General features: G+C 30.3%; 1 protein-coding gene across 5 annotated transcripts in view; it reads right to left on the bottom strand.

The window, feature by feature from the left end:
• Nucleotides 1–22375, bottom strand: part of shi (dynamin-1 shibire) — a 219921-nt gene that overhangs the window by 146005 nt on the left and 51541 nt on the right. For 4 of the 5 annotated variants that reach the window (XM_075372150.1, XM_075372149.1, XM_075372153.1 and 1 more), the window contains exons 5-11: nt 14793–14985; nt 12074–12194; nt 10936–11024; nt 7653–7852; nt 2235–2380; nt 743–900; nt 162–209 (exon numbers count right to left, since the gene is read on the bottom strand). In XM_075372150.1, the coding sequence (XP_075228265.1) occupies nt 162–209; nt 743–900; nt 2235–2380; nt 7653–7852; nt 10936–11024; nt 12074–12194; nt 14793–14985 (955 nt within the window). The remainder of the gene's footprint in view (nt 1–161; nt 210–742; nt 901–2234; nt 2381–7652; nt 7853–10935; nt 11025–12073; nt 12195–14792; nt 14986–22375) is intronic. The other variant, XM_075372151.1, reaches the window with a different exon arrangement.

Genomic DNA, 22375 nt, shown 5'->3' with positions numbered 1-22375 from the left:
TAAATAATGTAAATAAGTTCAATTTCAAACTTTTTTTTAAATTTTTTTATATAAAAGCAAAGAACTACGCATAAGCTGGTAATAATAACTTTAGCAAAGCTGAAGAACGTTAATGTTATATATATATTATATATATATAATAGTTGAGAAATATTTCTTACTGTTTGCTTGAATCCTGTCTTCCGTAGTTGACATGCCCTGCATCAGCCCTGTGCAAAGAAAACCTACTGATCGAACCCCAAATTTTAAGCAGACAATGCTGCTTGGTACATCAATTTTGAAAAAGTTTATACGTATGTATATATATAAATTTATACATATATAGATACACATATACGAATTACATAGAAAATAAATATATTATGGGAATAAAATTAACATTTTTCCTTTTTTTTTTTTTTTGGAGCGAAAAACTGCATCACAATTAAAGACAATAAATAAATATAACTGATAAATTACAATTATTATTTAAATTATAATTATCAAATTACAATATCCAAGCAGTGTAAAATATGACATAAAAGATAATTTATATTAAAACAAACATTTTTATAAAAAATTATTTTACAAAAATCTAAAGAACATGTGATGTGTACATGTTTCGAATGATTAAAATAAAAATAAAACTAATATAAAAAAAAATAATAAGCAAATCTTAAGAATATTCAACAGAAAATGTTTGATAGACAAAGCAAGTATAAAAAAATAGTCTATTATTTAATAAAAAATTCATCATACATACTTGGCAAATCCTATAAAATCTTCATGGTTTGTATTCATGTACGCTAATTCACAATCAACCAAAAGTACAAGCTGGTCTTTGCACAACTGTTCTCTTTGGCGAACATATGTTGTTATAATGCGTTCTGTTTCCTCTCTAAGACGTGGATATCGTGACATCTAAAAAAATTTATACATTTGAAACTACTACACGAAAATATAACAAAAAGAAAATATTAATGCGATTTTAAAAACTACTTCATTGTGTAATATATTATTATTAAACTATTAAGGTCCACCTAATCAAAAAATGTTCTATATCCCACTTTTCTCAGGATGGAAGACATAATTAAAAACAGACTGGCCACAGCTGGATAGGCTAGAAATTTCAAGTAATATTAAAAAATCAGATAAAAGTTCAGAATTATGTTTTTCGTTATTTAAAGATGATCCAATTCTCAATTCCTTTTTGAATTCTCATCAACTGCTTAATCCTACATCTCTGTGTCATCCTACATCTTCAATTATCTGATTCACACATTCTATTTTTTCCCTTACAGTTTTTACTCTGTACACTTCTAACAGTAAACTGAAGCCAGCTCCCAGAGACATTGGAGTTTTCCAATGGGATGACTGTGCCTTTACTCAGAGTCATAGCCAAAGACCCAAGTTTCATCTCCAGTTATTATTTTCTTCATACAATCAGGACCACTATTAGTGCATTTTCCTTTTGTTCATAATTAAGAAATTTTAATTAAGAAAATTGACAAATTTTGCTGATATGTACTGTATTCCAAGATCTTCCCTTAAAATCAATTCCACTGGGCCGAATGAAATTCCTACTTCATCTTCAAGCTCTCTGGTATTTGATGATCATTCGTCACCATCTGTCAAACTTTGCTTGATTTTTTCAGAATTTTTACTAGATGAAGATCTGGCAAGCATCAGTCACTTTTGAGAGATATTCGACCATCTTGGAAATGGTGATACCACTCTTTAATCTGTTTAACATCTACAGCCTGATCACCAAAAGCTGTTTGAATCTTCTTTACTGTCTCTATTTGCGTGCTACCAAGTTTCTGACAAAATTTAAGCAGATTCTCTGCTCGTCCTGTTCAATCATTTTGAACAGCAATAAAAACACAACAAGCACTAGTTGTACTTTTCATTGTTCTGTTAAATACAGAACAAGCAACTCCCATATGACAATTACTTCCAACCTCACCGATGTATCTAATATTCATACACATTAAACTGAATTATAGTAAACATAATGAGCATTATGTTTATGTTATGTTGGCAACATAAAAAATAGGTTGCCAATAAAAAAAAAGCTGAACAGTACAATGATATGGAGTAAAAAATAAAACACAAACTCAAAGAAACATCTTCTGAATCTAATCACACCAAATAGTTAGATCTAATTACATAAAATAACAGACTGAATAAAAAAAAACCAAGAGAACTGAAAACATTTTTTTAATGACATTTTAAAGTGTTATTTAACAGCTTACCCGTTCAGTACAAATGCGAACTACATTAGATAATTCCATAACAACCAGATCAACACATTTCAAACATGGTTCCTTTAAGCGTGAAATTTGTTTTTTGACAATAGCTTCAAAAGCCATATCAGGTGTAAACAACCCTACTCGAATACCTATAGAAAAATAAAAATAACAAACAATGAGAATTACATATAGACAGTGCCTCATCAATTACAAAAATTAAACATTGTTCATTTGCAGTACATGTACACAAGGGCAAGTCAATTATTATCTGCAATTTAGTTATATTTTTGTTTATATTGGTAGTACTGTCGTGTTGCGTAGATGATGCATTCATGGTTTAATTGTTGTTATGTCTGTGCAGGTTTGATGCTGCTAGGTTAGTTCCATTATCGCTGCCCTGCGGTTAACCACAGCTTCTCCGCTTTCAGTTTGCACTAAAGAAGAGCAACGTTCAGTGATCCGTTTTTTGTGGTCGAAAGGTGTATCAGAGGCCAAAATTCACCAAAGACTTTCGGTTCATTACGGGAACAGTGTGCTGCCGCGATGGAGTGTCTACGAATGGATTAAAAAATTCAAAAATGGTCGCACAAGTGTTACACATGATGTAGGAGCCGAACGACCATTTACCGCCACAAATGAGGAAAACATCGAGTGTGCACGTGACATGGTTTTCTTAGACAGACAAGTAACTATCGATGAAGTAGCACATCGTCTGCAAATTAGTCACGGTTCTGCCTGCAATATCATCCACAACAGACTTGGGTTTCATAAAGTCTGTGCAAGATGGATCCCAAAACAACTCACACAGTCGCATAAACAAATGCGCGTGGACATATGCCAAAAACATTTGGATCGCTATGGTAATGAACGGGACATCTTAGACAAAATCATCACTGGTGATGAAACATGGATCCATCATTACGAGCTGGAGAGTAAATGGTAGACTACGGAATAGAAACATCCAAATTCGCCCTGCAAAAAAAAGTTCAAGACCCAACCATCCGCAGGAAAACTGAGGCTTAAGGTTTTTTGAGACTCACAAGGCCCAATACTGGAACATTATGAGGAAAGGGGCACGACAATAAACAGTGCATGTTACAGTGAAATGCTTACTGCAAAGCTGAAGCCGGCAATTCGAAGCAAACACCGAAGACTGCTGTCAAAAGGTGTTGTGTTGTTGCACGACAATGCCCGTCCACACACTGCTGAAACGCTCCAGAAACTCAACTTTGAAGTACTGGCTCATCCTCCAAATAGTCCTGATCTTGCCTCTTCTGACTACAACTTCTTTGGTCCACTCAAACAGACATTAAGGGGCCGTCGATTTACCTCGCACAAAACATTGAAAGAAGCGGTGCATTCCTGGCTCACAGCTCAACCGAAAACCTTCTTTTATGAGGGCATCAGGAAGCTTGTGCAACGATGGGCCAAGGGTGTTGAAATGCAAGGGGACTATGTTGAAAAATGATGTACATATAAGTTTCCTATTTGTATTGCAATAAAATTTATAATGACATTACGGATAATAATTGACTTACCCTCGTATGTATATATATATATATATATATATATATATATATATATATATATATTATATTATATTATTTTTTTCAGTTTCTGCAAAGTGCAGAATTACAGAACACACTCTTACCTTTACTCAAAACGTTTTCAGCCCTAAGCCCATGTTCAGTGATGTTTTTTAATAATTGTTATTTTTTTACATTTACATATTAAATTATAGTCTTTTACTTTTATTTTGTAAAAATTGTTTATTTAACATTTAAAAACATTTTAAAAATTCAGAAGAAATATTTGTTCAATGAAGAGAATGAAAAAGTATTGCAATAACTATTAATTTATTAATATGATATTGATAATGTGAAATAAGAATTATTAAAAAACATCACTGAAGAAGGGCTTAAGCTTAAAAACATTTTTAACATGAAAAAGTAAAGGTAAGAGTGTTCTCTAATCCTGTACTTTGCAGAGACTGAAAAAATATTTTACAGTGAAACATCTACAAAACAGAACCTCCAAAAAACAGAAACCTTCTCAAAACGTACAGTTCCTAAAGTCCTGATATATTTTTATAGAAATTAATCTCTTCGAGACGGAAAAATCTGCAATACGGAAACAGTAAGGAAACATAAATTTAACATTTAATTTTACGTATTAATCTTGTCCCATAAGACAGAAAGGAAATTAAAAAAAAAAACAAATTGTCATTTCCCACAATTTGAAAATTATAAATCCAGTAGATTCTTATAATTATTATTATAATGCAGTACTGTGACTGTTGTTTATCTAATTACACACAGTCACATTCTTGGCTCCCAACTTGGCTCAAACTCAAAACAAGGAGAGAACACAGAAAACAAAATTAACAGATTCAGAAAAGCATTGGGTATGGTGTATGGTCGTACAGCTGGAAGAATTTGTGATTCGTATAAACAGTGATGATTTGCAACAGAATATGTTAACCGCTAGAAATAATATTGAAAACAAAAGTTCCAAGAGTAAATTATTTTAACAGAACACTGTACTTGATTATTTTAGAAAATGATTTTATTTTTATAAATTAGTGTTACATCATGTGTTTTAGGCTAAGTATATGTCTTCTAATTAAATGTAACTTTTAAATAAAAAATTACTAACAATTTTTTAATTTTTGAAAATTGGTGGTTAATGTTCTCTATATACAGTATAATTTCCGGATTATTCCAAACATTTATTCTTCTCTACCTTCATTCTACATTTGTATAATTCATAGCACAGGACCTCACGATAAATTAGCTCGATTTTTAAAACCTCTGCAAGAGCGAAACCTCTTCAAAACGTAATTCTTACTCGGTCCTGCCATATTCCGTTTTGGGGAGGTTTTACTGTATTATATATAGTTATTTAATGTTCAGCAGGAACAGAAAGAAAAAATGGACTATAAAAAATGTAATATATATATATATTTTTTTCCTCTCTTTTTTTACATTCAAATAATTCATTAACATACTGACTACAGTGCTAATAAAATTTTATATTAAATGAAACATAAGCCACCAAAACACAGTACGTTAAGTACAAGTCAGTACTAAGTTTTCAAATAGAAGTAGTATAATTAATATTTCAGTTAGTACAACAAAAATTTACATAAAAGTTATGTTTTTAAAATTAGTTTTGAATAAGACCAAAACATTCACACTAGTTCACTGTTAGGAGACATTCACTGTTAGGAGAAAAACTAATACTATTAGCAGAACTGAAAATATCAGTAACCGTGACATTTTAATTGATGTCATAATTATATTACACATTAAAGAAAGAAAAAGAAAAATTATTAACAAGTAATAAAAACAGAAGGCCATTTCACACCACAAGTTTCCACGCATAATTCAAGCATCTGCTATAATTCCAAATAAAAAAAAAAGACGAAAGCAAGATTTTTCAAATATCTACAAAATGGTACAATTAAAACATACAAACTGTTAAAGATTTGCAAATAACAGACACAAACATTAAAGCAGTACAAGAATAGTTGCCAGAACAATACATTAACCCTTTGTTCTATTGATTGGCAGATGCTTATAAGGAGAAATTAGTTACATTTCAATGTAATTAGCTTTAAAAAAAGAAAAATGTTATTAGGACAGATAAAAAAAGCTAATCAGATGCCAGTAATTTTTTAATATCATCAGCATTAATAATGTAAAGATGGAAAGATTGATCATGTAGACTACAAGTGTGGTTTAGAGAAACAGCCATGTACCATCATGCTGATCTATGACGTGTTTATTGATTGTAAAGAATTTCCACCTAATGATATATTAAAGAAAAACTCTTCCAACAGGTGAAAATTTACTAAACGATGTATATAACTATCATTATATCAGAATCAATGAAAAAGTATTGATAAATCATGTGCTGACTTAAACCCGGACTAAATCACAATGGGACCAGTATCCTTGAGCCATTTTAAAATTAGAAAGAATGTTGATATCGGATAGTTTCCATATACATTTCATCACATACACAAATAAATAGTTCACAGAGATTATTGATCAAACAATGCAAGGAATATACTTAGTGTAAAACACAGGAAAGTCTGCATTCCAGGCGAAATGAGTTCTCTACTACAGCCATTGATGTTTGTATAAATCATCTTTCACCATTCATCTAAAACATTTTACATGCAGCGGATAAATGTAATCTTATTTTGCAGTGTAAATGGGTTCTGACAGTTAAAGATGCCATGCCAAATAATTTAGCCATGAAAAGTTTTTTTTTAAAAAGTGCCAAATTTCTAATAGCCTCGAGGGAACTGAAGATAATGTTTGTGGTTAATAAACATGACTAGTTCAGTAAATTATAAGAATTCCCTTGAGTGTTGATTAAAACCAGATAGGACATCTATCTGTTTCACTTGTCTTTTACTACTATCTCTATACTCTTGCATATATGATGTACTTTATTACAAACTTATACAAATTAACATTTTCATACAGCTAAAACTTACATGACCTACCTACAACATAATTCTTTACCAGTAGAATGCATACACACAATATAATTTAAATGTAAAAATTTTACTGAACTTTATAAATATAACAGTGTTTTGTAAATTTATAATCAACAAGTAAAATAGAGATAAGCAATAATTATAATTATGCAATAATTATAGCAATTTAATAAGTGTCATGATTTTTTCCTCAATAAATTTGACCTCTAAAAACCAGGTGTACTTCTTATAGAGGTATGCAGTACAAGAGAGAATAAAGTAATTTTTTTAAATTATTATGTTTTAATAAACTTTTGAGGATCTTAAATTGTAAAAAATTCAAATTCAAATACTCTGTTTTAAATATTAATCATAAGAAGTAAATATTTTACCACCGTGCTCAAAGTAAATTACAAAAATTCCAATTTTATTCTCAATCAATTCTCAAAAAAAATAAAAAATAATTTTAAAACAATTAAAAATTTAATTCAAATTTATAAAGCCTGCGATATTCTTCCAGCAAGTTTCATCATACCTGTTACTTTGAAGATATTTCAATAAAATGGACAAATAGTATCTGCCTAAACATTGCCAAAAACAGATTAAAAATTTCAAGAAATAAACTGATTAAGTCGGCATTAACAACTAACAGAAGTATAGGATTATAGCTTACAATATTAAAAATCAGAAATACATTTTTTGCTTCAATTACTATTATAATCCTCAACAGAGCAGATAAAGCTCAGAAGCTCAGATCTGATAAGTCGGAATTGTTTCTATTTGTTTACAAAGACCTAAAGAAAATACATAGAAAAAGAAATACAAACAATATTCTTCCCTTTAACAATCTTAAAGAAAATGAATATTTTATATTTTTTCAAGCAGCACACTATCAAGTACAATCAACATTATTTTTATTACAAAAAACTTACCATGAATATTTCTAATGGCGAATGCTATTTCCCTACGAAGTTCTTTTTCATCAAATTCCATTTTAACAATTTCAAATGGGAAGCGTTCATGGAAGAGACGATTAATTTTTGCACCACCTGAAAGCTCCATTGTGTTAATCTGTGCTGACCCTGAACCCTCTATAGTACGCTCAAAATCAGACTGTAGCTGCTGAATCATTCTGGACAATAAGTAAAAATACAATTACACAACATAAACAGGATAATCAGTTTAGGACATAAATGCATTCAAGTTAGATATGAATAGAAATATTTGATTTCTTGTCAGCCTAAGAAAAACTCAAATTTCCCCTTTTCATTGGAAATAATTTAGTTTTTCTTCAGTTTTTAAGATGAGCATATGCTATGCAGTTTGTTTTCAACAAAGGATCACATCAGGAAAAATGGAAAGAAGGACAGAAAGAAGAAATGGAATGCTTACAGACAATAGGAATGGAGCAGCCTGAAAGAAATGAAGGAAGATACCCAGGTTTGAGAAAAATGGAAGGCATTCAATTTAACCAGTTGAAAGACAGATTTACCGATTGAAAAACAACTTCAAAGACAAACATTTTTACTTTCTATAGCTCTTACTTTCTTTAATGCTTCTTACCCAAACATCTTCTCAACTCCTAAAATTGCCAACTACTTTAGTATAATTATCACTCAATATAAATCAGTTATGGCACAAGAAACATACCTAATGTGAAGAGTCGGGATAATCAGCATCTCAGTATCAAAACAAAAACCGAGTCATTTTCTGGAAAACATAAATGGGTAAATTGGGATCCAGTTATGCTTCCATATCTCAATCCTGTACATCCTACATCAGATATCTCTGAGAGCCATCAAATTTTAATTATCAAATTCATCTTTCTAATAGAAAGAATAAATTTCTTCAGGAAAATACAAAACCTTCAGAGAAAAACACCATGTTTTCCCATACTGCTCTAGGGCTATCTGTATCTTGAAACAGATAAGTGCTTTTTTTTTTACCCAAACCTCCCAAAACTGGCTCCACCACAGTTGGCACACTCAGTCTTGTGGGGGTACCTTTCAGCCTCTAACATCCCAGGATCCTGAGTGGCCATGCTGAGCCCGCATATGCCATTGCCAGTAGCAGAACCACCACCCGATCTGCCGAGACTAGGTCCTTTCCACTGCCTGCCTCAAATGGGGGGTGCCCCCGAAGGGCTCCCCCACCAGGTCTCAGTCTTCTTGTCTTTACTTCACCCCCTACTCCCCAGGAGTTTCTGTTCACTTATGAGAAGCAGGACACCTCAGCATCCCACCATCCCACTCCTCATGAATGGGGCTATCCACCCATCCCTATTCTAACAGTTCACATGAGCATTACCCCTCTTTAACCTCTTCTCCAACCTTCTTCTTCATGATCATACTTATCATTCCAGCTATCATCTTCCAATTGCACTCAATGTTCATAGCCTCAACAATGTTCTTCGGAGTTACTTCTCCGACACTGCAAAGCACCTCAAGTTCCTCCTTTACCCATCTGGGGCAATGGAAAATAGTATGCTCTACCATGTCTATCTCCACACAGTAGAAACATATGTCAGATCTCCTCCTCTCCTTCTTATGAAGGTAGTTGTTGAAACAGCCATAGCCCATCATAAACTGCGTGAGCTCAAACGAGAGCTCCCCATCTCTCCTCTGAAGCCACAACTTTATAGACAGAATCAGCTGCCATGTCCACCACCTCAGCTCTGTCCCACCTATTTTGCCAGTTAACTTCTAATTCTTTCCTGGCACTCTTTTACTCCTCCCCATGGCTCTCTCAATTCTTTACGCCGCCAATAGCTCTACAGGGGGGGGCAACGACAAAACCAGAACAGCCTCCGTTGAGACCATCCGATACACACATGCCACCACAATTGCCATCTGGCTCTGAAGCTTCTCCAACTTACTTACCTTCTTCTTACCAAGGGCCCGCTTCCACACCATAACTGCATAAAGGCTGATGGACCAAACCACTGAAGCCAACATCCTCAACTTGAATGTGCTCAATCTGCCAACCCTACTCATTAATCTGGAGACAGCTGATAATGTCCTACTAGCCCTATCAACTGCCTTCATTACATGAGGCTGAAAGGAGCATTTGGAATCAATCCAAATATCCAAGTACTTAACCTTAATCACTAGCTCAATATCAACTCCTCTAACAGTGAGCCTGATATCCTCCACATGCCTCTTGCCTGTCATAACAACCACTCTAATTTTTTGTGCCGCCAAGCTAAGATTCCTCTCCACTAACAAATTGTCCACCAAGTCAATGGCCACATTACCACGGCGTAGATTCTCCTGATGATTACTAATGAAACATCATCAGCAAATGCAGTAAAATGGACTTCAGATAGCTCAACCAGAGGATGCCATCATAAGTAATGTTCCACAGGGTAGGTCCAAACACCAAACCCTGTGGACCACACTCTACCTCAACCTCTAGCTCTTGTCCCTCCCTACCACCACACAATTTGGGAAGAAATCCTGCAGGATCCTTATTAAATATGGACTAAAATCACGCCTCCTTAGTTCCTCTAGGACGCATCCAAACGACAGTGTGTTGAATACATTACACACATCCAACAACACCACAGCAGGGATGGCCCTCGTCCTTCATGTGCCTGCAGCTTCTTCGTCCACCGGCCCATCACTCTATCCACTGCATCCATTGTGTTGCGCCCCTTCCAAAAAGCCACATTGCACACTGCCCCTCACTGAAGAAGTTGCTCATTGAAATTTATTTTATACTTTTAATTTATTCTTATTTTTTTATACTTATCTTATTTTAAATTTCAGTACTTATCTGATACAGATAACTACTGACAGGAACAATATAACTATCAATTATAGCTATGAACATGATCAATCTATCTTCATCCTTCTTGTTTCTTTCATCTGTTATGATCCCAGACAGAAAATTAAGGGTTTAATAGTTTCCTTAAACTTTTTGCACAAATTCAAGGTCTACTGCTTCTAGTCAAGCGATAGAGGGAATCATGTAAGCTCAGGTATGCAGCAACATAATGCATGTTCATATTATTTATGACAATCACCTGGGAGATTAATAACTGATTCCAACCACGACACAATCAGTATGTATGAGTAGTTGTAGGATATGTGAGGCATCGTTCAATTATAATTTGCTAAATTTTTACTACAAATTCAGGGTTAATGCGATGTGAAGTCATTCCTAGAATTTTTTTCTACTATAATAAATCATTAATGTACACCGAAAAATACTCACTGTAACATGGCTTTAGTTTTAATTGAAGGATCATCAGGCCTGAAGTGTTTGAACTGCTCAACGTCTTTCTCCAAAGTCAAAAGTTGTTTCTGCAGAAAACAGAGTAGATGATTTATTAAATGCAATGCAATAACATCATTCTACTTTAATTTATATAACACAATCTAAAAAAAATATTCAAATTAAATATGAAAAAAGATGGATTTTTTACTGAGCGTTCAGTTCACAAAGACCGGTTAAAATACAGTGACATGAATGACCTCTATATAGAGGTCATCCAACAACATAAGAGGTAAAAATCCCAATCCAAAGAATTTCTTATGAACAGAAAAAGGTCAAATTATCATTTCACTATTGCTTTATATAAAAAGATTTTTATGTTTTTAACAGACTCTAACCTAAACTTTAACCTATATCATTAGCATAAAAATTAATCTAAATCTGCAATCCCTAAAATCATTTTTGTTTAATCCTGACATTATTTTTATTTAAAACGTTCTATTTAAACATATCTTGTTAAGTGATCTTAAATCACATCATATCTTGCTAAGTGATGTTAAGTGATCTTAACACCTTAAAAGATGCTTTAATGATTTATAATGAATTACACCATTTAAGCATTTACATTTTACTCCAGAAAATTTGATAGCTTGTTTCTACTGAAAGTTGTCGGCAAAGAATAAAGATGCACAATAGTGCACACTTACAAAAAAATATTCTGTGACGTAAACTTATTATAACAAAAAAAGTATGATGTACAGCTCAGTAATTTAGATATATAAACAACTCTGGAACATTGTAAACAGGATTAACAAAATTTCAAGACTGAATAGGATGTCAATGAAGTTATTCAAAGAATTCATGTAAACTGATCAGTTAAATAATCATGTACAATTCCAAAGGAAAACTATATGTACATTAAGGTACAGGAAAAAATATTGAATACTTATGGTCTTTAGAGATGTTTGAGTGAATCCAGTCATAAAAAAAAAAGAGGAAGAGAATAATTATGTACTAGATTGAAAAATTAAGTGAAATTATTGACCAAAAATTAACTGAAAAAATAATAAACTAGGTAAATTAAAAGCAAACAGCCATAAAAATCTCACAAAAAATAAAATTATAAAATAATAATGACCTGTAATTTATCCCTGAGTCCTGGAAGAGTATCACGAATATGATTAGTAAGCTGCTGATTCAAGACACGTTGAAGGTACGGTGTACCCAATCTGTCTGCCAAATGCCTGTATGAAGGATGACTGTAACAAAACAGATCAAAAATTTAATTTAATTAAAAAAAGGAATATTAAAATAATGAGTCATTAAGGCAAAAATTAATTATTTAAGTTGTGAAAAGATAATTTTAAAAAGTCACCATTGAAAAAATCTTAAAACAAAAAATGAGTACTGTGTACATGTAAAAGAACTGGTAAAGTGATCAAAAAGAGTTCAACATTAGTCTTTTATCTTGTCTCAAAATTTAAAAACTTGTTAACTTGCCTCTTGTATCAATCCGTACATATCTAGAATATTACACATAATCAATTATATTCATTTGAAATAAGAGTCCAATAAAACTTCTACATATTAAAAAAACTGCAATGAAACATATTTTTTACGTAATTTTTTTAGATTGACAGACATAAATTAAGTTTGACCTAAATTATGAAATAATGAATTAATTCGTTTTGATTATACAAACTTTGGATCATATTATTAAAAAAATATTGTATTCAATATCTAGTAAAAATTTTAAACAATAAAAATCATAAATTACTCTGCAATGTTATTTATTTTTAGAGAAGGGCTAAAAATAATCATGTCAATAAAAAAATAAAACCAGACTATATTACAAGTTAAGAAGTATCAATGTATGACATTAATTCAAAAAACTATGTTTTCGTACATACTGTGCAGTAGAACTGTTGCATTCATGAAATTACAATTTCAGTTTTCATATTTGGGCCATGGTAAGCTTCTTACCGTGTCCCAAATAGCAAGTACAAAACATTCCATAAATAAAAGATTTTTAAATCTCAATGAATAATTAACTCCTAACAATCTGCAAGAAGAATATGTTTTTTTGAAACTGGGTGTTGTCATGTCTGCATTAACCCTGGAAGTGGTAATCATTTTTTTTTTTTTTTTTTTTTTTTTTTTTTTTTTTTTTGATAGATATAGGAAGAATTCTAATTTGAAAGTAGATAATAGCAAAACAGATGTGAAAAATGTGACAGAAAGGAGAATATTAATGAATTAAATATTACGATATGATAACAATATACCATAAGTTAAGAAATTTATTACTTAAGCAGTAAAATTACAAAAAAAAATGAAGGATAAAAATAATTATCACAAAAAGAAGTTTTTATGCAGAAAAAAATTTGCTGTTATCAAATGTACTTTTGGAATTGGAAATATTTTAAAATATTTATATGGACTGAAGCAATTGACAGCAGTGAAACCTAAACAACTGGAAAGTTAGAAAGTCAAAAAATAAAAACTTCAAAAAATGCTTTAATAGAAGAATCAAAGAATAAAAAAGCCTTTGAAAAATTCTCACTAGAAGGACTAAGGTCATTTATTAAGGCATCCAAAGTATTTAACTGGTAATCAAAGAACATGTTAGAAACTGTACAGGAGTGAAGCAAATCGAATAATGAATAAGATAGCTTGTTCAGAAATATGATGAAAATATATGTACAAAACAATATATCTTTTCATATGATGAAAAGATTAGCACAAAACAATAAGTAATGGAGTCCATTGAAAACCTGAAAAATAATGACAAAACATATAAACAGTAATAATCAACATGATAATAATCTTAAAAGGCAACCAAATTATGATCCAATTTATAAAGATGTAAAGAGAAGAAAAATAAGATAAAATTGTTCATTTTATCTGACAAAACAGATCGTTTTTAATTTTTTAGTATTTATTGCTGTTAGAGTCATACAAAACGCTTTTTTTAAAGCAATAAGAGAGAAGCCATTTTCCAGAGAAAATCCCTTATGGTAGAGTTAGGTAAAATGATAATGGGAGACTGTTTTTTCCAGCAAACATCAATACCAACTGGCACTATAATAAGCAGAAAAAATAAAACCAATTAATGTAAACAAAACTGGAATCAATCACTTGATCCAAATTTATTTTATTTTATAATAAATTAAACAAATATAAATGTGTATTTATTTAGAAAATTTATATTTACCGATTAATTACATTTATCATATAACAAATTTAAATAAAGAAAAATGTAAACAGCATGTTTCATCATGCATATCTGACAATTTTTAATTTTTACTACCTATCACATAAAAATATAAAAAGAGAAATAAATAAATAAATAGTAACCGATGTCAATATAAAACTGACTATCTTAAAATATAAGGGTAATGTAATGTTTTGTACAGGTTTAAATATCCCTGTACAGGTTGAAGAAATCATGCATTTGTGATTGAAACCTTTTTAAAAATGGTAATTTCATTGTTGCAATCCAGTGCAGTATTCATTCACATTTTATATACAAACAGACCGAGAAAATAAAAGTTAAAAGTAGATAACCTCCTAGAAAAAGTTGAAGAAACTAAATTATGATAAAATAAGCAAATAAAAATTCAAAAACAAAACCTCTGATAGCAAGATGGGATAGGCTAGCAGAAAAAAGCAAACTACAATGATGAAGGAATTGGATGAAAGGATTGAGAGGAAAGAAACATGTTACAAGGATAAAAATATGAAAACGTTTGGATAGAAGGACAAGGGTAAATGACTGAACTGGTGGGTAAACAGTGACAATAAGTTGTAAATGATAAAAAATTAGCAATTAACTATAACACAATACAAATAAGTACCTTAGAAAAAACTTTCGTTCTGCAGCAAGAGCAGCTTTAATGTCTTTACGACCTTCAATATCTTTTTGACTGCGGTTAACAACACCTATATATCCACGACGTAAGGGTAACAACTTGTTTTCCAGAATATCACGAGCATCAGTTCCTTCATCCATCAGATCTAACTTTGTGATAACACCAATTGTACGAACACCTGAATAATATTTTACAATACATATACATATATATAATATATTAAATAAAACATACATATATCAATTAATTATTAATTGTTTTTTTTTAAATTAAGATATTACTATCCTACAGAACATTATTGCCCGTACATTTTATAATGTAATTTAAAAAATAATTTATTTACCATTTGAGATTAAATTTCCTACAATGAATCATCTCAATGTAATTCATATATATTTTTGTCTTTTACTAAAGACTAACAGATAGCATTTTATCATAAAACACTATGTTTTAATGATTTATACATTACAAACTGATGATTTTTGGTTAGAAGATTGGCAATTCATTCCACCTCTTCACATGAAACCACTAAAAAAAAAAGCCTTACAAAATTCCTGGTTTATTTGCTAGAATGTCGCTAATCATTACATGTTTCCTTATTGTAATGGCTGACCTACAAACCCGTAAATCTAAACAAATCTATAATAAACATAAGATTAAACTAAAAATCACTAACAGTTTTTACAAAATAACCAAACTTTAACTGTACTTAAAACCTATTATAAAGCAGTATGAATAGCATTTTTAAAAATACTGCAATCACATACACACGAAGTTTGATTATACAAAATGTTTAAATCTCCCAGGCTGTATAAGTCTCAATTGTCACAATTTTTTTTTGTTGGTACACTTGTCACTAACATATGTTTATATTGGATGCTGAGTTTATTGTTGACTGTCAAAAGGGTTACACACATTTTGGTATGGTCAGTGATTTTTAACTTCTGGAAAAATGGAACAAAGAATTTGCATTAAATTTTGCTTTAAAAATTGAATAAAGTGCAGGATCACACAGGAAATGTTACATATTGTTTTTGGCAATTCTTCTATGAATAAAACAAGCATTTACAAATGGTAGAAACCTTTCCAAGAGAGTGAACATGTTGAAGATGATGAGCACCTTGTACATCCTAGCACATCAACAACTGATGACAATGTCAAAAAAGTGAAAAAGATGATTATGGACAATTGCCAAATCACTATCAGAGAATCAATAAGTATTACTACCTGGAAGTTCTATGCCATTTGTGTGAAGCAATCAAAAGAAAGCCAGGATTTGTGATGAAACAGAGCAACTGCATCACAATAATGTACCTGCTCACTCTTCACTACTTGTTCGTGAATTTTTGAGCAATAACAACACTGTTATCATGCCTCAGCCTCCAAAAATTATATTCACTGGACATAACCCCTGTGACTTCTTCCTGTTCCCCAAGCTGAAAAAAATCATGAAACAGAATGTTTTGCCAACATTGAAGGGATAAAGACAGAATCACTGGGAGCTAAACGCCATATCGAAAATTGCGTTCCAGAAAAGCTTCAAAGATTTAAAAAAAAAGCACTGGTGCTTTTAAACGTATTATATCCTAAAAGGAGTAGTTTAAAGGTGACAAAATCAATATTAATGAATTAATACAGATTTTTTTGAAAAAAACTAAAATTTCACAAATTTTTTGATCAAACCTCATATATACAATTAACCAATCAGTTTTGCTTTCAAAATAAGTAATGATATAAAAAATAAATCTAACACGTCACAAATGGAAAAATGGCAAAAAGTGGGATAAAATGCATCTTATAAAAGTTTTATATCTGCATCTGCATAAAAATGTGTTTAAATAATTTCTACATCAAATAACAGACTGTCAATAATTACATAAAAACATTTAACAATTAAATTTTTACAATTTAAACAACTTATATTATTATTTTAATAATTAATATACATAATAAATATTTCATTAAAAAAAAATTATGACATGTTCCAAAAGATCAACAGAGCCTCTTAGTTGATGACTTCTGTTCAACTATTATTGTATTCAGTAGTTTACTTACACACACACATACATATGTATATATATATATATATATATATATATATATATATATATACACACACACACACGAGGGATATCTAAAAATTATTGTTTAGATTACACTAAATAATAAATAAGTACCAGAATCTGTACCAGGTTGGCAATCTAGACATAGTTGTGGATTTCATCATTAGGTATAGCAAACTTATAGGCATTCTAAGTGGGTTTCACTTGGTGCTTGTTAAACATGTTCTGTGATTTCTGTTATGGGTAATCATAAAAAGTAAATCTACATTAAATTTTATTTTCTCTTTGGGAGAATGGCTACTGAAACAGCATTGATATTTCAAAATGTTTTTAAAGAGGAAGATTTAGGTCTAAGAATGGTTTTTGTATTTCAAACAAAAGGAAATGTCACTTGAAGACGAACCAAGACCTGGTCAACCTTCCACAATTAGGAATGACAAAATCTTGAAAACATTCACAATGTAATTGCATTGGGAGATCATCATCAAGACTATTAATAAAGACATCTCTGAATCGACTCATGCATCTTGGAATTTTTAACAAATTTGAGCACAAGATACTTTGCTGCAAAATTTGAGTCTCAGTTGCTCATACATCAGTAAACCAGTTATGTTAATGATTTTTTGAAGGACCAACTTCAAAATTATCTACAATTGCATTTTAAAGTTATGACAGGTGATGAGAGTTGATGCTAAATTTGTGAATCAGAAACACGAACAGTAATAAGCAAGAGGAAATTAGACAAAAAAAAACCATGGTAAGTTTGATTAAATATACAGAAAAATGTTAATTTGCTCTTTATGATGTGAACAAAATCGTTCAAGAAAAATTTGTTCCTTCTGGACAGAAAATGGATTAGTATTTCTATGTGGATATGTTCGGAAGATTGCACAAGTGTGCAATAAAAACGCACAATGTTGTGGCTGGAGATTACCACATACACATACACCTACACTGTCCACCATGTCAAACAGTTTTTCTTGAAAAACAAGGTCACTGCTGTCTCTTACCCTCCCTAGTTGCCTTATCTTGCTCTGTGAAACTTTTTCTTGTTCCTGCACAACTCAAAAAAAAATTGTTGTGCTATGATAGAAGTCAATAATAAATCATTAAAGGTAAACAAATATTTTATGCAAGATTTTTCTCAAACTTCAGAAGGAAATTAAAATGATATAATACTGACACATCATACTTAAATTTTTATATTTAATGCTCTACAAACAAGAGCTGGCTAACTTTATCAGTCAGGTGGTTGACTAATTTTTCTTAAACAAGAGGGTCATATATAAAAAAAAAATACTCGTTATACAACATTACCACAATTTATGCACAGGTCAATTATTCTGACCGATTCAAAGCTAATGTAGAAAATACTCAGCTGTGAAAGATTCATCAAATAGTTAATTAAGTTTGTCTCAATGTTATGGATGAATTGACAACATTATGATAGTGTCAAAAATTGGAGGCGGGAAGAATATTCATAAAGATGAAAGTAGGAATAAAGCTATTGCTATATACTGTGTTGATAATTCATCAGGCAGAAGAAGCATAGGGTTAATAAATATTGATATATACCGTGAAACACTAAAGCGACTGTTGCTGATAAACTGCAAACACAGGAAAGGCCTAATATTTGCCTTAGTGATTCTTTTCCATATTAATATTTAACCGCCTACCACTTACCAACACGATTCCTTTTAACGTTTCAAATGTGAAGTATTTGCCTATTCACCACATACCCAAGATTTACTTTATAGATGAAGATTTCTTTAACATAATTACATTTCACTACAAAAGTAGTGACTACATTTCTGAATAGACAAGCAGTGAGAAAGTATAATAAAAGTACACAAAAACTTGTCAGGCATAATAAATAATCTAAAACAAAATGAGATATTTTCTGGATCGGTTCAACCTAAACTTTCAGGGCAACTAAACAGAAAAATAACATACAGTACATAAAAGTAAATTAATTTTTTTTAAGAAATGTTTATCAGGTTACTTAATGTATGACCCGTGAGAAATGTGAGAATACTGATCGTATGATGTATATTTTCACCAAGTTTACATACTAGTTATTAATCAGTTACTTATACTTCTGGAGAAAGAAATCCTCTCGGTCCAGGCCAACTTTATAGTGAATCCTAGATTTTGCTTACCAGTTAATACTGACAGTGGACATTTTAAAGCAGTATTCAGATAACTTATCACACATAAAAAAACATATAATCAATATAAAATATTTTTTTCATTTGCATTTTGTACAATACAAAATACTCTATTTTAAAATGAGCCCTAAGCCGTATTCACATACTCAAATGAATCATTAAAAAATACTGCTGACATTTCACTTGGATCATCATATAAATAATTATTTAATTAAGAAGATATTAATATTAATAAACAAATTAAAGTGAAATACATACATAAACACAAATAAACTATATGTTAATGCTTAGCGTTATATTACAGCATAATCATAAAGAGAGATACTTTACAAAAGAAAAATAAAATGTAATAAGACTACAAATCATCATTCAGAACACACTTAAAAATAATACTAAACAGCTGTTCTTAAACCTTTTTTCTGGGACAGATCAGGTACCATAACTATACTACAATTATCTCAATACTGTAGGCTTAAATATTAAAAATAAAAATTTTAATCGACTTAAATCACATTCTCTAAATAAAATTTTTCTGAACAAATTAAAAATATTTTTATTAGAATTTTAAAACTCAATAGCTAATAACAATTAAATTTATAAGTATAAAAATAAAACAAATAAATTACCAAGTAGATAATAGCAAATATCTGGTTTTTCAAAAATTAATGCAAAAATGAACAGAATAAAAATACATTATTACAATGTATTGTATGTAATACATTAGTAATTACAAAAAATTTCAAAAATATTTTTGAAGTTTTAGAAAATTACACAAGATGTAAAATGGTTTATATCAAACCGTCCTTTAAAAAAAGGGCTGAAACAATGATCGCTGCCTTTCCCCATAAAGAACATATTAAACCAAACTTTAAGGGAAAGAGTTAAAATATTATCATGCACAGAAGTTGAAGATTACCTTATAACTTATTGGTTTCTCAACAATCTAGTAATTATAACAGTTGTGAGGGAAGACAGTTTATATGCAGCACTATGTAAGTATATGCAGGAATATAAAATATGATATGCAAAACCATTTTCGTTGGAAATTTATTCTGTAATAAGTGTCACGTTTTCTTTGTCATTTTTCCAGTTTCACAATCATAGTCACTATCATCCCCCCAACCCAAGTATAAGTCACTATCACATCAAAATCATCATTACTATAGTTTCCTAAGAATTTTTTTAATTCAAACTCGGACATTACTTTTTTACGTTTAGTCGTTGGTTCTTTGGTTGTGAAGGTCCCAGTATTTCATCATCTCCCATAAGTAATTAAAAAAAAAAATGGAGACCAAGCACTAATTTATGTTGTTTATATATATCAAACGACAAGCCACTAAAATACAATGAACGTGAATGAAGATTGGACTACTACAACAACGTAGAATGTAATGACTGCAGTTAACATACATGGGCTGGGGGATAAACAATAAGAAGCCACTACTTATGAGTCATTGTTGCCAAACATATTAACCTAGATTCAAAATTGTTTTAAAAAAATTAAATAAGCATGTTTTCTTACCAGGTAGTACTGTAGTAGTTACAAAAATTGGTAGCTATCAAAATATCTCAATTGCTCATCAAGAATCTACGTCAAATGCTGACATCTGGTTGATGAAGCCACTTTTTGCACTTTTATAATTTACTGGAGAGACTTAAAGTTTTTACACAGAAATATATAGTGGAAATATTTATTTACCAGAATAGAAATTCAATATAATCAGAACTGATCTGCCCCATTATGTAACTACAGGTTATTTATTTAATTATCATTCACATACAAATAATAAATAATAAACCCCTCTAAGTTTTCATAATATAAAAAATGAATTAATGTTCAAATTCTAATAAAACATAGCCAAAAAATGATATTTAAAAATCTGACAAAATTCCTATAGTTATTATAAAATAATAAATAATAGCAATTAAATCTAAGTGCTCATCATAATTATAAATATTGTGCAAATAAGATTATGAAACTAATAAAATGAAATAAGCATAAAAAATATATTAGCGTATCAGATTACCTGAATATTACAAAGATTCAAATCACGATTTCCCTTGTCATTCTAAGCACATGCCAAAACAATATACTTAGATAACAAAAAGAGAGATAGTACTGTCTTATTAAATTTACATACACAATAACAATGAAATCACTCATTACAGTTTTAATAAAAAATAATCACAAACTATTCACTAATCTGATGAACATAAATTTATATCCTCATTGCTGATGAAACGTTAATTAAAGAATTAAAAATTCTCACTTGTATGACAAATAATTAAAGAATTATTGATAGGAGTCAGAAGTTACAATCTTATTCATCACAATATACTCACCAATAAAAACTTAAATAAACGCTGAAACAGTTCTTTTTAATTATTTTGCCATACACTATTAACATTCAAGAATCAAATCAGATCGTTAAAAAAATATCAAATCATTCAAGATGAATTTGGTGTTCAACATCAGAAATATTTACTTTTGTTGTTTTTGTTTATTATGAACAGTAACAAAAATTATTTAAGACTATCATTTTAATGGGCAAACTGATCCAAAAGTATAAAAATCAGCTGTATTATTGTATGTAAACACGTTAAATAAATTTTGTTCAGTGTGTAGTTAAAGAAAAAACATTTATTGTTTAGAATTAGAGAAGAATATGAAATGACAATTTATACAAAATGTTATGAATTTTATCAGGAAGGAGCCTGCCAGATAAAGATTGTGCATTGTGATTAAATTTTAGAACAAGAGCAGGTGACACATTTTAATTATCTTTTTAGTTGTGGAAGGTACGGTATTCAAGTCGCTTTCAAAAATATGAAGTAATATTCACAAAATTTAAAAAAGCCAAAGATGCAATAGAGGCTAGGATGTTAGAGATTTACCTTAAATCCTGCTCTTTAGAAGTAATGTTTGAGTCCATAGAAAGAAAGTCAATTGAAATGTATGTACTTAGGAAAGCAGTGGCCAGTAGACAATTAGCAAAATTACAGACAGAAACTGGAACAGGCAACATACTTAATACATTCTAATAAGAAGAGAAAAATTAAATGTAATCAATTGATAAAAAATAAATAAATTTTATTTCTTTATAAAATTTATTTATTTAAATACAAATAAAATAAATGCAAATTTATTGAATTTTCAAAAAAATTCAAGATACATTACATCTGAAACCAATAACAGAACAAAAAAAAATGGTCCAACCCAAAAACTGGTCATATAACTCAAAGATACCTGGATGGTGAATAAAAGTGTAACATTATATCTTGCAAAGGTGTTTAAAGGTGCAATTAGTCAATACAAGTAAACAGTATTATCTGAATC

Source organism: Lycorma delicatula, chromosome 7, assembly GCF_047948215.1.
Source record: "Lycorma delicatula isolate Av1 chromosome 7, ASM4794821v1, whole genome shotgun sequence".
Classification (NCBI taxonomy): Eukaryota; Metazoa; Arthropoda; class Insecta; order Hemiptera; family Fulgoridae; genus Lycorma; species Lycorma delicatula.
Note: the sequence above shows the minus strand (reverse complement) of the source record. Positions and strands in the feature narration are given on the sequence as shown.